Raw genomic sequence first — 15,845 nt, forward strand, 5'->3', positions numbered from 1 at the left:
TTTAGTGACACGGGATATACAGTACATTGCAGAAGGGCCAGCAAGGGATTTGTCCATTATCAAAATATGGGAATATGAGTAATGAGAAGTGTATGTGTGGCAGCCATGCTGAGAGAATGATTCTCATGAGAAATGGCAACCCCCGCTCCTAAACACAAACATGCATTTTACATGGACCGAACTGAGCAACAAAACTCCAATATACAGATTCCCTGTGTCTAATTCTTTCTGCAATGTCATGTCATTGTGTTTATTTAGGCTGGCAACATGCCCATTTTACCCCAATAGATTCATAAGATCTCTGGAGGTATTCAAAGGGTTTAATGTTTATTTACAAGATTTGTTCAAATTCTGTGGGACATGTGGGAAGAATAATACACTCCAATATACTTCTTCTTTACGTAATGACAGGAGAGGCTTTATTTTATCATCCCAATAAACAATGATCCCATGCACAAACAACTAAGTTAATTGATTTAGGAATAATGTGGATGCAATGCACATTTGAATAAATCTGATAAAATCTGTCACTGACAGACAGGAACTCTGAACAGTGATGCCATACAGGCACATATATTTATGTTTTACAGGTTAGGCAGGTTTCTCTTATAACTTCACATATAATATTTCCTTGTTCTAGAGCTTAAAAAAATAAAGATTCACAGTATTTTTTACCTCTGTTTTCTCACTGCTCAATGTATGTGTAGTTATGCTTGTTGCTGCAACCTAGTAAAATGTCCTTTCCTATTTTGGAAGATGCAATGCACTCTCCTCTGAAATAAATGGTGTCAAACCACTGTTTCTTTTCACTTCGCAGTCCCTCTTCAAGCAGGAACAGCTGGAAGAGGACACTTTACCTATATGTTGCTCGTGCAGGCAGACTGTGGGGACTTGATTGACCAGGAGGGGTTACTAGTGTGCGATGAGACACAGATGTCTCTTCCTCCAACATGTCACACTACAGACAAGTATGCACTGCCCTGCAGGGCTGCTGACCACAGCCAGTACTAAATTAGTCTGGATTTTATACAAGACCATGGGGCCCATCCACATTCCAGAGCAGTGCTTTTAACAGGTTCAGCCCCCCAACAGCCCCAGTGTTCATCCTCATTTTGCCCTATCTGGAATGCTCAATTTATGTGTAAGCCAGCCTGAACACTGAAACCCCCTCTGTCAAATCAAAAGCGCAGAGTAAGAACATCTCCTTCTGAAATAGAAGCTATTGTTACCTACTGCTTCTATTCACTCCACAGTCCACCAGCCGAGCTGGCATGGTCTTTGTATTGGACAGATACACTTAACTAGTGCTTGTGCAGGCAGAATGCAAGTACTCAATCAAACATAGTGGGATGTTGGCCAGCCCACAAACTGAATCCCTCCCTCCCTGGGCCATGATACAGCCAGGCTGTTGTGAGACTGTTGAACAAAGTTGGCACAAGCACAGTGTTGAACTGAAGCAGTATCAGTATTGTACTGTATGAATGTTTAGACAGAAAAAGGTGAATTCCTTAGTCAACCTTGGGATATCTCACCCACCTCTCTATACACTAGCAGTTAGGTCAATATTTGAGGGACTGACTATAGGGGTTGGAGGATTTGAAGATTCACCAGATTAGGGAAATATATGAAAGTCTGCTCTTCTGCAAAACACCTCATCATTATAGGCCAGGCTGCTGAGCAAATTTAGTGCTATCAAGAATCTACGGCAAGATTACACTGCAGGACAGCAAAATAGGATCTCAGTTTGCAGCCTCATTCAATTATGGGGATAAGGCATATCCTGAACCCCAGTCAGTCTAAATGACTTCACACTATGCCACTGTCCTCAGCCATATGAAGATCTGTTCTAACTAAGAGAATAAATAGAAAAAATGATGAGCATTGAATCAATATTGAGCGAGAGGGGATTGAAGCTGCAGTCTCCATTATTACTTAATGCAACTCTCGACAAGACAGAGACTTTAAAAAAAAAATCAAATATGAAAAGATTCTCCAGATTCAAGAACTACACAGTCAGTTGAATCTGCACACTACTGTCTTGAAAAGCCCATGGTTAAGTCACAGTGCAAAAGGCCCATGTGCCTTGCATGGGAAGGACACTGATTTCTATTCCTTACTATAGGCGTAACACTGAACTCCTACGGAGCTACAATTGATTTTTCTGAGAAAGCATTTGTTGTAATCAGCCAGCCAGATAGATGTGTCATCTTGTTTGTAATAGTGGAATAAATAGGCGAATAAAAGGCTAAATATGGGGAAGATGGTGTCAGCGTCAGGGCCTGTCAGTGACCAAATACGGGCAAACAGAGAGACAAAAAGAGATTGTTGGAAGAAACACAACAAAGGACAAACTGTTTTTTTCACAGATCCAGACTAAACTGAATTACTGGTTTTGTTAAAGAACCAAACGGCTATCAGATCTCAGCGCAGTGTGAAAAGGTAATCTAATGAAAGTAAAATGACAATGTGGCTATTATGTTACCCTTCCCGTCAACATCACTGTCATTTCCGTGCCTGTAAGTTCATCTTGATGAAAAAATTTAAACAATTCCTTAAAAAGGTCTCTCACTCCCTCTGCAATGTCAGCCCTAAAAATGGGAATGATAGGAGAAGATCTATATGCCTGCATTTAGTACTCAAAGGTGGGTTCAAACTATGTCATGTTTATTGTTTACTGTTTTCTGTTCACTGCCACAATGAGCCACAATGAAAGTAAAATACTTTTTTTTCATTCCTTGGGCAATATTTTTATACATAAATGCCAATGGACAATGCAGCATTCTGATTTTGAATTTGAGCTAGAATATTGTCATGCTTTAGCTGGGCGTACTAATAAAACATGCGGAAAATTACATAAAAGCATAAAACCTAGTACAATAAATAAATAATATGAAAATGTTTTGTTGGTCCTACTCAGAAATGATCCTCATGAACATATAACTTTAAGACAAACAAATCTACCAATCAGATTCCATGCAGTGAGGAACAGTCAGTAATTCCCTCCTAACCTCTGCTCCTACTAATTTCCAAACACAAATATTGCACTACTGTCATTGACTCTCCATTACCCCACTTCTATGCTATTCCGGCTGTCTTTACTGAACTTTGAAAGTTTTACAAAATTGAACTGACTTAAAGTAACATGTGCAGCACTGTATAGTGATTTAGCTTATAGAATATTTTGCCTGGGAGTATAATTATATATTACTCTGTGAGTAAAATATTACGAAGAATTTGAATAAATAAACATGGCCTAACAAAAATGCAGCAATACATAATTTACCCAAAGTACCCTCAGGAAATATCTGAAGTGCCCCATTGAGTAGCTAATGTAACGTAGTAAAGAGCAGCTGATCATAATATGATCAGCTGTGGGTCTGAGCTGTGCTACAGAGATGCGTGTGGGAAAGAAGGCAGAAGCTGGGATGAGTGTATATTTTTACTGTGTCATATCTGAAAACAATTTTTTATGTGGCTGACAGAGTGAGGGAAAGTGTGTGTGTGAGAGAGAGAGAGAGAGAGAGAGAGCTGTATTTAAAGAAACCTCACATTAACTGCTTGTTTTGTAGAGTTATTGAAGAAAGTCTCACTGTCTCACACTGTCATACTACATACTGTGCAACCCAGAAAGTTTCAAAACTAAATAAATAATTTAATGCCAACTGAGATATAATTTAATGAGAAAACAGATACACTCTGTGTGCAGTTACCCCTGTAAGATTTACTGAAATCTAAAAAACCACATTGATAAATTAACTCCAGAATATCTTAATGGTACATGCAAATGCACAAATATTAAACAGCAACCAAATTTATATTAATGGTTTAAATAAATTATTTAATTTAATTAGGGCTCCTAAAGTTGCTCTGTAAGAGGTCATTATTTGTCAAACCTATAACACTGACAATGACTGTATCCTAAAATATCCTAAAAAATCTTGCTTCCTGCAGTTCAAGGCAAGTGTACAGACTCTTGTTGTGCCTTAAAACACATCACATTGCATATGTTTGAAAATATAATTTTACAGTCCGAGCTGTATCCTCAAATTCTCAAGAATGAATCAAGCCAAACTTAACATAAATAAAATCATCACTTTGGCCCCCATGTGGCTAGTGATTAGGATACATTTAAACTATATTTGCTCATGAAAATTAGAATTGGATCCCATTCATGAAAAACTGAATATTGACCTCTACATTTCTATTGGAAATGTGGCATGAGTGCCTCGGGGTGCGTTCCCAGAGTGGGGATGTTGTAATTAATATGATTAATTACAATTACATTGGAATCCACTTCTTTCTTCAACATTTCTCCACTAAAAAAATACTTGCACTTTACAAATGAAGTATTCACAAACAAATTGGGACCCAGTAAGAAACAAAATTAGTATCATAGTGACAGAGTATCTAAGACTGTTGGCTGACATTTCATATTTATGACCATTACACTGTATTGCAAGGTACTTTAACCTGAACAGCTTAAGTATATATCAAATATACCTATATCACATGCTTTACAAAGATGTAAAAAGGTACTGAAATAGGAGATTTTTGTTTTCAAAAATATCCCATTTCTGGGAAAGAGGGAAAAAAAGCCCAAGTTGGTAAAAAAACTGTCACATGAACAAGCGTGATTGTTATAGGTTTATAGGTATATAGACACCACGTTTGGGGTTCCCAGTTTACAACAACAACTATGTGCACCTACCCGTATTTTAGGAGGTATGATGACTTCTTCTTGATCTACCTAGATGAAAGTCCTCATCTGCTAAAACGCACAGGTTGTCCAGATCAAGGTGTCCTAATCCAGTGTCTCTTGGTTTGTATTATCTATATTACCTTTATGAGACTAAGTTAAGTTTGGATGCATGGTCCCCTAGGGGCCTGCATGCTGGGCTCTGTACTGTAAGCCTTCCCTCTGGTTTAGAGAGGCACACTGAGTCCACTCAGGGCAGAGGAGTGATCTTGGCTGAGATCTTGGCTTGGCCACCTCCTCCTCTTCCTGTGCCGTCTTGCTAACATTTGCTAATCCCCACCCCACCCCCTTCCCTACAACCTGGGACTTACAGAGGAAGTGAATCTTCCTCAGTGCACTGTCACTGACATCAGAGGTTCTCTCCATAGCAGGAACAAGTCAGACAGACAGAGAAACAAAAACTTTGGTTTATATAAAATTGGATGTATTTTTTGTCCTGTCACTGATATGTGCTTAACAAAAAAACAAAAAACAGAATAAAAATGTACAAGGCATACATACATACATACATACACATTTTTCATTATGAAAAGCAATGTATTTAAGTAGAACAAATTGTACCAGCAATTATTGTTGATCCACAAAGTTAAAATAGAGGAGATATAATAAGGGGTCTTCACCCACGAAAACCTATGTGTTGGAGCTTAAAATCACATGAGAGGTAAACCAAGCCTATTAAATTACTTTTACCCCAAAACCACAGCACACCATTGCTGACACGACTTCTGAGAAGACTCATGGGAAACCAAATGAGAACTTAGATTTTTCCAGATCAGCCTAAACTATTTCAGTTTCCTGTAATGATGCACATTTGTCTCTGTCAGCACTCTATCCTCTTTATGGTCCTGGATTTTGTCAAAATTGGAACAACAGAAATATAGTTCAATACATATTTTCAATACAATCATACACAGTGAATGCAATTAATTCTAGGGTCAGGTACTTGAGTTAATTATCAGTGAGGATTCATTGCAACCTTAAAAGTGATATGCTAGTATTTTCCCTTTAAAATCATTAATTAAAATGCATTGAAGAAAAAGTGTTCCTAATATAATTTCACATATAAATTGGCTTTATAGACAGCCATTAAAGAAAATACACCCGGAAATGAAAAAAAGGTATTATAATTAGAGTTATCTGTAGACAATAATACAAACATCCAGAGCACAGTCCCTGTAATGCCCTGCTTTATCAGAGTGCTCCTGAAGATTAGCCAACTTACTCCTGATGATGTAGTTTGGATGTATCCCATTTCTGTTTAAAATGAAAAGTATAACATGTCAGAATTCATGCTTCCATGACTTTACATGTTTGGGTACTTGTCTTCATAAATCATGCAAGTCTTTGTGTCAATTCAATGTTCCAATTTTTTAAACTTTATCTTGATATTGATTAGTCATTAGTAATTGTAAGTAGTCATTTCTGTGTCTCCACTCAAACGACCATAGTTCCTAGCAAAGTCTGTCTATGACATCAATAGCGATTTGGGTAAATGCTTGATAGGAATTATATTACAATGCAAAAACTGGAAGACTTATTTTTCTGTGCATGACAAACTTATAATAACTTTTGAAATTGAATCACATTATATGGTGGTTAAGTTTACAATCAGAGTTAAGGCATGGATAGACCCCACAATTTGGTTATTAATCTACACTGTGCCAGGGCCAACTGTGGCTAGCAGTCCTGTAGGGCAATGCACAATTGGTGCTAGCGTCGCCCTGGGAAGGGACGGTTTTTTTTTTAGTTGGCTGGAATTATAACCGCTCCTCGCTCACTAGCAGCCCCTGCTGGTTAATAGGGCGCAAGCAGTCGACCAGTTGAGCAATGAGTAAAGTGTGTTCCTCCATTTCAAGTCTGTGCAAGCCCAACTTGTAGCCTATGGTGTTACAATGAGCATGTGCTTGTCTGCGCTTTCCTGAATCGATAGCAGAAAGACAAATCATATTAATCCCCTGCTGATTAACATGATTGAGCACATGTTTCAGATTGGCAGTTGTACAGCATTTGGTTGTGCCTCATTCATCTGAGAAACAGTGCATCCCAGCTTAGAACTCCAAGTATCTGACAGTAGTTCATGTACTCACCACTAAACCCACATTGAACACACAGTGGTTTTCCAGAGACCTTATTAGTCATATGCAATGAGCTATACGAGACACTCCAGACCAGGATACAAATTAGACTTTACTGTTGCCAAGAGACTGACCACAACAGACACTGAACACAATAATACTACTGAGATTCAGACACTGACCACAACAACTGGCCATGTTCAATTTACTTGTATCTAAACCTTGGGAAGAATTAAACACATCCTTAAAAAGTGTCCAACCCTCATAAACAAAGCAATAAATAAATAAATAATTAAATATTTTCCTTTCCTGTTCTCAACTGTAGTTAGTCTCAGTGTTCCTGGTTACTATGTCCACCAGTACTGTCATTTCCTTTTCACTGTCAAAAAGAGACAAGCATTTTACGAATAAATTATATTTTTTACAGGATATGAGACTACAATAAACGTAATAAGGATATTCTGTTTGTGAGTTATGCTTGTAGTGCTGTTTAATTTGGGTTTGCAGGCTCCAAATGGCCCTAAATACAGTGTCACCATGATAAAATGCAGGGGCCCTGTATTGCTTCACGGAGTGCAAAGGAGCAGAAAGTATACTATACAGCATAACAAACATGCACAAAGCCATGCTACATCACATTAGCACGTGTCTAAATGCACACATTCTGCAGTTATCACAGCAGATTCTCCCACTCTTTGCCAAATGCCTGCCACTCCGTGTCACAGGCTGTAAGAGGAATCGCAAATTTGTTCTCTACAGCTTTGAAAGACTTAGGGACTGATGTGTCGGTGGATTTTTCATTGGCAAAACCCTGAGAAATTTTCGATGTTTCGGTTTTATTTGGATAAAATTTGAACTGTTCTGCCTCACCATAACATAATTTAATATTCATGTACTCCACTATAATCTTTAAATAAACAGTGTAAGGGTTGTGATGAATAAAATAAACTAGGTTAGAAATCATAACCATACTGGTGAAAGCCAGAAGGGCTGTAATTTGACAGCTGAAGACATTTCCTGAATGTACAAAAATAGCATAACACATCAAATATTCTTCACAGAATGAACATATAAGTTATTCATGTTAACCAGAAACATTCATAGCAGAAGAACAAGGGATTATGGAGACTAAGATATGAATTCAGGACATTTTTTTTCCTATTGTATTGTGCATAAAACTACACTACGTGACCAAAAGTATGTGGACACCGGACGTCCAACATCTCATCCAAAATGATGGGCATTAATATAGAATTGGTCCACCCTTTGCTGCTACACCAACTTCCACTCTTCTGGCAAGGCTTAATACCAGATGTTGGAGCATTGCTGCCGGAATGTGCCAGAAGATTTGCCATTTGCCATTCAGCCAGAAGAGCATTAGTGAGGTTGGGCACTGATTGGGTGATTAGGCCTGGCTCGCTAGATCCCAAAGTTGTTGGATGGGGTTGAGGACAAGACTGTGCAGGACAGTCAAGTTCTTCCACATCATTCTCAACAAAACCATGTCCATATGGACCTTGCTGTGTACCCGGGGGCATTGTCATGCTGAAACAGAAAAGGACCTTCCCCAAACTGTTGGAGAAGAATTAGAATCATCTAGAATGTGATTGTATGCTGTAGCTTTAAGATTTGCCTTCACTGGAACTAAGGGGCATAAGCCCAAACCATGACATATAGTATATAAATGTATCCTTATTTGTATTCATAAATGAAGGAAACCTACTAATAATGTATATGTTTTTGTCAATCACCCAATGAAACGATCCTTTAATTGTAAAATAGATTGTTTACGTCTAGAAAAATCATATTTGAATGAAAAAAATAAGGTCAGACACAAATTATTTTTCCTGAATACTTTGATCAGCTGATGGTTGATAACCATTGTATGGAGCTGTTCATTGAGATAGGGATCCTCAAAGAGAGTAGGGTCATTTTAGGAGCCTCAAGATTACATTACATAACAGGCATTTAGCAGATGCTCTTATCCAGAGTGACTTACACAACTTTTACGTTGCATCCATTTATACAGCTGGATATATACTGAAGCAATGCAGGTTAAGTACCTTGCTCAAGGGCCCTACCGGGGAATCGAACCTTACCCATCTACACTGCCGCCAAAATGGAATGGGGGACCTTGGTCTAACAGTTGTAATGATCTAACAGGTTGTACAGCAGTCACTCAAAGTGTGTTCAAAGACATCAATAACGTACGTACAATTGGGAGTGTGTGGCCCACAGCCAAATGCAGACAAATTCTCAAATAAATGGTGCCCTGCTGAGATTGTTCAGACACTAAGGGTTAGATTTCATGTAATTTTACTTATTAATATGTTAATCCTTGCAGCATTGTATACATAAATATCTGAATGTTTATATGATACCCCAAATAAGACATTAAGATTTGCATTGCTTGCTCTCTTTTAGCCATTCTTCGACATCTAAGCTTTTTCATGAAGAATTCCATGTCACTATATACAATAGGCAAGCTCACAGCTTTTACTAATGTTGGCTCAGTGTCACATGTGGGTTCCTTACCTTCAAGATATATGATGCAATTACGCATTTCTCTATAATTTTAAATTTTAAATATGAAGGGGGATCACTAGTGCCTTGCATTGTGTTGATTCATAAACTTTTGAAATCTTATATTATAGGGTGGAATGTTTATATTGATACATATTTAAACTCGTTTAAAAGAGTTATTTATGGAAGTTTAAAGATGAAACCTTGGTTTCATAGTTTATCTTTGTCTATGGTGAGTGGAATAGATCTAAAATTTTATCAAACACAAGACCAAGGCAACTAACAGAAGTCCGTCAGAAAACCATGGACAACATGTGAGCAAACGTCTCTACTTCAAACAACAAGGCAATGGGATTCTTATCGAGGATTCAATTGAAAGAACAACTTTGTAATAATTTTCCCACTTCATATTTTAAAAAATCCCTGGCCTTAAACCCGCTCTTTCCTGCTGTGGTGACCTGAATCCTAAATTGAGAGGAAGAGAGCTATGGAATGACATCAAACTGAACTCAACAAGCCGATATTAGGCCGGAAAATTACTCCATCTTCATCAGCCATCAGCCCAATAAGACTCATTTACTCTGTCTGCTTTTTGTCCACTACATGTAGAGCAAATGCGCTGATGCTTCCCAAACTTCACACTGAAGCTGCTCTATGGCAGCGAACTCCACAGTGACAGCAGGGGTAAACACACTGACAGTGGGGCTGACTAATGTAACCCTGTCTTCCCTCACCTCCATATAGTTCCCTCACCACATTGGCGCCCAGGACTGACCCCTGATACACAGTATAAAAAGGGATAAAAGTTTGAAAAAGTGAGCATGCCGTAGTGCTTCAGGATGTTTGCATGATTCATTTTAATCCATCTCTTCTTTTGTTGAAATAGTACAGGATTTTATAGAAAAAGTGCCCCTTGGAGTAATTTGTCACATCCACAGTGAAGCGGATATTTAGTCTGAGTAGACACCATGAGTGAAGAGAAAAAGAGATAGAAAGGTTGTGTGTGTGTGTGTGTGTGTGTGTCAGAGAGAGAAAGAGAGAGAGAGAGCAAGAGAGAAAAAGAGTTGTTTTTATATCAGAAATGTACATATATAACCAGTCATGCCACACCATGCCACACCTGTGTCTGTTTGACACACCTGCTGTTCAAATGAAAAGCACAAATTAAACTATCCTTGTGGTAGGCCAAATCGACAAATTATCTTTTCATCTGCTTCATGGGCTTGCAGGACACACCAATCTCACAAATTGTAACTTCCCTCAATAGACACTATAGGAAGAGAACACGTGTGGCCATTCACCACATAGGGGTGAATTTTTATTATTTTATTTTATTTTATTCTATTTATTTATTGTTTTTTACAATAGACACATTAGCATTCACTGTTTCCACTGATGTTTGTTACCTCCACTTGCCTGTGTTTAATCAGTCAGTAAGTACTTCCTGAACCTTGAAAATAGACCATTTTTATGGAAACACTGCAAGCTGACCACTGTGAAATATTCAAGTTTCCTTGCTCTCGCAGAATGAGTAATTTGCATTAACTACTCAAAGGATACCCTGAGGCAGAAGAGTGGATCTAGATCAGTCTCTGGCTGGTAAAATGATCATTTGCTATGAGCAGAGAAGTATAGGCCTGCAGACTGCAAGCACGGACTCCTTGAAAACCATGTTTCTGTTTAACTTCCCCTCAATTAAAAAATAAATTGTGACAAAAGTAAATCATATGAATGACAAATTCATATTTGTGGAAAATTTGTCACAGATATCAGGATATGTCAAAACGATATACTGAATGCAAGTATTTTGTCAGGTTTACAACCTGATATCCAGTGTTAAAACAGTCAACTTGTGTCCTCTTATTGTGAGACAAAAATATGATCAATAAATATAAAATGAGGTTTTACCTTCTAAAATGGTTTTCCATTTGCCTTAATGATCTGCAAGGAGCCATTAGGACAGAATAGCAAATATTTGTCATACTGACAAAACAATTTAACCTATGCATTAAGAGCTTTAACTCCTTGCTCTTTTTTATTGAGCTTGTCTTTTACAGTTTATAACAATTTTTGTTTGGGCAAAGGCCTCCGTTGGAAATGTAGTTGCTGACTTGCTGGTCTAATTAAAAGATAATTTATATAAAATGCAAGTCTCTGCTATTTGAGGCTGTGAAAACAATGGAACAATGGAAATTATACTGGTCTGTATTTTTCTCTAGCTGATCAGTATTTCATTATTTTGTTGTTTTCTTTTAAAGGAAACTATTCACAGCAGTAATTTACAGTCTGCAGCGACTCTGCTTGGCAAAACAGATAAGTGTAATTATGAATTCAATTATCAATTCGTTTACTCGGCAAAATAGTAATCTACATTTGTAGACAGATTTACCAGAACTGAAACAGTGTTGCAAAAAATAAATAAAAGGTTTTGCGTTTCCCGCCATCTTTCGAGCGGAACGAACGAAATAGTGTCTTGTTGATTCCACACGGAAGTCATTCGGGGACGAATGCGGTAGCTAGGTTTTGATTGAAGCCCATAGCAACATCAATAATAAAGTGTGAGAGAATCTTTCGAACACACGTCTGAGTTGGATTGGGGGAAAAGGAAAATAAGATGTTTAAAAACACATTCCAGAGTGGGTTTCTATCCGTGCTCTACAGCATTGGAAGCAAGCCCCTTCAGATATGGGATAAAAAGGTAAGCTGTAACGTTAATTTGATAAATGTAGCAAGCTAGCTAATCTTACCTAGCTTGTTGGCCTGCTCAACACTGTCCGAAAACTCGAATGAACTGTGTATGATTAGGCTACTAGTTGAGCTGGATTTTCACAGCTAGCTAACTATCTAACACGTTGTCATGAACTGGATAGTTCTTTTAAAAAGCTACGTGCTAGCTAATCGAGTGTTTTCAGCACGATGGGCAGGTAGCGTGTTAACTTGTATAGCAAGGGGGTTGCGAGTAATATAACTAGACTAGCGACATGCGTCAACATGAACATTCTTACTTTCTTAGCACACACTCACGAGCAAATGCGGTAGTATGACAGAATTGCTAACCAAGCCTTTTAAGTACAGTTTAAAATTAATTAATTTTATTTATTTATTTTTTTAGATCTGGAGCTAGTTAACGCTGTACAATCAATGTCACTTTGGTTTTTGTCGTTGTTAGCTAAGTTGGCTTAATGTCTGCCAACATTCCCTGCATAAAATGTAACGTTGATAGTTATTTACATCAGCTTGCAAACATTTTTGCTTTTCAAAAGTTATGGTAAGTTGTCAGCTAGCAAGCTACCATATCAGCCTGCAGACTAACATTTTTGCTTTACAAAATATATGGTAAGTTGCTAGCTTGCAAGCTAACGTAAGGCGTCTCGCTAAATTATCTGGTTACCTGTTCATTGTCTTTGCAACATAAATGTAACTAGTGCAGCGAATGTCTGGTAATTTTCTACAAGTTTCTACGAGTTTTATGCAAGTCTTCGATGCTAACATGATGTGCTGCTGTGAGTCCATTCTGTCGCACCTCGTTTCAGGTGAGAAATGGTCACATTAAGAGGATCACAGACAATGACATTCAGTCTCTGGTGCTGGAAGTGGAAGGAACAAATGTCAGGTATAAGCAATGAGAATGTGTAATATGTGTCCACTTTTCATTTGGACAAAGATGTGTCCAACGTTTTTAGTTGAGAGAAATTTCAGGTTATTCAACGGTAACTCTTTAAGCAATTTTAAGGTAATTCTGGGGAGGAAAGGGCTCTTTTTCAGTCTTGGCCTTTCAGTGATCTTTCTGATATTTCATAACCATAATGTATCCTTGGAGTATACCAATGGTCATTACTCCAAGGTGATATAATGGGTGTTAAACATTAGAAAGATCTGAGACATTAAGATTTTAAAGGAGCCATTTCCCCATTGTTTTTAGTCTTAGAGTGGATCTATTTTTTTCTGTATATGTGAATTAAGTCAGCTGTGTGATTTGGGGATTTTAGACCTTTGTTTTAGAATAACATGCGCCTGTTTGAATCCTATAGCACTACATACATCACATGTCCAGCAGACCCCAAGAAGACACTTGGCATCAAACTTCCATTCTTGGTTATGATAATCAAAAATTTAAAGAAGTATTTCACCTTTGAAGTTCAGGTAAGATTAAAACTGGAACAAAAGCACATTCTGAATGAATATATCGGTCTCAGTGTCTACCAGTTACTTACCCTTGGTGTTTTAGTGTGTAAATATAAATATATATGGGGTGGGGGGGTTGACTATACAAGCCTGACTATAAGCCTTGACTATAGCCTACATGCCGGAGAAAACTTGATTTGGGAGTTGCATGATAAACGGTGGTTTGGTGTTTTTAGATGTTAGATGATAAAAGAAAGCTTGTCCATTAGGTGTTAGATGACAAGAACGTGAGGCGTCGTTTCCGGGCCAGTAACTACCAGAGTACGACCCGGGTGAAGCCCTTCATTTGCACCATGCCAATGCGGCTGGACGATGGCTGGAACCAGATCCAGTTCAACCTGTCCGACTTCACGCGTCGGGCTTACGGCACCAACTACATCGAGACACTTCGCGTACAGGTGAGCTGGTGCCGGGACTGGGAGCGGTTGATCTGGTCTTCCTTGGACCAACTTTAGAGACGCTTTAAAGTTACAGCACTACTTTTAGCTCTAGACCTCCACTCCCATCAGCTTTTGGTGAAAATCTGTGCTAGGGTGAACGTAGGGCCAACAATTACAAAGCTGTTCATTGCTTTGCAACCAAAGTTCAGAACTCATTTAAAAGTGTAACTCAAGTTACATTTGTTAATCTGTTTCGACATTGCAAATTTTGCGTACTGGGCTTACTCCTGGTCTGTAATCAAACCATAATCAAGAAACTGTCTCTGATGCAATCACATAGATGTGAGTGCAATGGAAAAACAAGTTAATTGGTAATGTTTTCTTGAGTCCTGTTGTCTCGATGCTGAAAGCAGCTGATTGTGTGTGATGTGTTTGGCTGTTTTTTTGAATTGTTACAGATTCATGCAAACTGTCGCATACGAAGGGTGTACTTCTCTGACAGACTGTACTCAGAGGATGAGCTGCCAGCAGAATTCAAACTGTATTTACCCGTTCAAAATAAAGCTAAGGTAAGAGTTCTGAAGTAACCAATTGTATTCTTTTCCCCTGTGCTGCAAACCAGTTTTGATGATATTACTGCTATCACTGGTTGTCATGTTTCTTAAAGCACTTGAGTTAAAATAACATCTGTATGTACAGTATTTAATTGTACACACCAGGGAAATTTGTTTGCAATGTCCTTTCTTATGTGTATACTGGTTGCCACAAGTGACCCAAATATGATTTATTTGACATCCAATTTAGACCTGTTTAACTGCTCTGTCTCTAAACTTTAAAAAAGGCACATGGAATGTGACCACCGCAATTCTGATATATACTACATTTGTTGTCTACTGTCTGCCTATTAATTAAAAATGTGTTAAGAACGTCAGCTACTTTGCACATGCCTATTCATGCCAGAATCCAGCCATATCTTAAATGTATATGGGGCACATACAGCATAAAACAGTGTGGACATCAGGTCAAATCTGATTCTAGCTGCAGTTGTATGTGTAGCAATTTAAAAAAAATCAAAATTCATGGATAATGAACCTGGTTGTGTTTGTTTCAGTTTAAACTAATTTTACATTTTGTCTCATTGCAGCACTAGGGTGAAGCGATTCCCTTTCCACTCCCCAGATGTTAAATTATTTCCAGATCTTCTTCAAATGCTTTTGTCGAAAGTGTTTACTTTTTTAGCCATGTGATTGTCTCCCTTTTACTGTCAGTATGGAATTTGCACAATAAATGTTTTGTACAAAAATAATTCTGTTATGCTTAATCGTATACAAATGGGTATTACTCACCCAAAGGTTTAGTAATACTTAGAAGTATGTCTTGAAGGACAGCACACTACATAGATTACAGATTCAAAAAGATCCACAGATCAGAATTAAACATGAGTCAAACGAGTGACCCCTAAAAACATTTGGACACACATTGTTTTTATTTGCAGCGCAAAAACAGGCAAAATCAATGCTAGGAGTAGGGGGGGAATAAATGAGTATATAAACTGCAGTCTCTTATCAGAGAATGGAAATAACAGAACAATACTGCTAGGAGCACAAGTCCTCCCAGATGATACATCACATTTTATTGCTATATGAAAGTGCTGATGTTATGTCTTCTCTTTCAGCAAACTATACACATTGTATGTTATACAAATTAAATTACAGAATTGCAGACACAATTTCACTACACCGGAATGTTGCCAACCTAAAAATATATTTTAAACAGTTCATTGGCAAGAAGTGAAATTTTGTGTGTGTTTATATATACACAATGAGCTTCATAATGTTTGGGACAAACATTAAGTCCCAGCATCCTACGCAGCAAAACCTTGTAAAGAAGTATTAAATAAATGAATTTATGTACCGTGATCTCCAT

General features: G+C 37.9%; 1 protein-coding gene across 1 annotated transcript; it reads left to right on the top strand.

Annotated features, from left to right (window-relative positions):
* Nucleotides 1-11,834: 11,834 nt before the first annotated feature.
* Nucleotides 11,835-15,225, top strand: LOC135260657 (cilia- and flagella-associated protein 20). The gene is made up of 6 exons (XM_064346081.1): nucleotides 11,835-12,052; nucleotides 12,888-12,967; nucleotides 13,386-13,497; nucleotides 13,749-13,937; nucleotides 14,378-14,488; nucleotides 15,064-15,225. The coding sequence occupies exons 1-6, from the start codon at nucleotides 11,969-11,971 to the stop codon at nucleotides 15,067-15,069; spliced, it is 582 nt and encodes a 193-aa protein (XP_064202151.1). The 5' UTR covers nucleotides 11,835-11,968; the 3' UTR covers nucleotides 15,070-15,225.
* Nucleotides 15,226-15,845: the final 620 nt, after the last annotated feature.

Source organism: Anguilla rostrata, chromosome 1 (genome assembly GCF_018555375.3).
Source record: "Anguilla rostrata isolate EN2019 chromosome 1, ASM1855537v3, whole genome shotgun sequence".
NCBI lineage: Eukaryota > Metazoa > Chordata > Actinopteri > Anguilliformes > Anguillidae > Anguilla > Anguilla rostrata.

Excerpts from the sequence above, each read along its gene's own strand:
- LOC135260657 (XM_064346081.1), top strand. The coding sequence starts at position 11,969 with ATGTTTAAAAACACATTCCAGAGTGGGTTTCTATCCGTGCTCTACAGC. Across the intron at positions 12,053-12,887 it reads TTCAGATATGGGATAAAAAG|GTGAGAAATGGTCACATTAA; the intron begins GTAAGCTGTAAC and ends ACCTCGTTTCAG. Across the intron at positions 13,938-14,377 it reads TCGAGACACTTCGCGTACAG|ATTCATGCAAACTGTCGCAT; the intron begins GTGAGCTGGTGC and ends GAATTGTTACAG.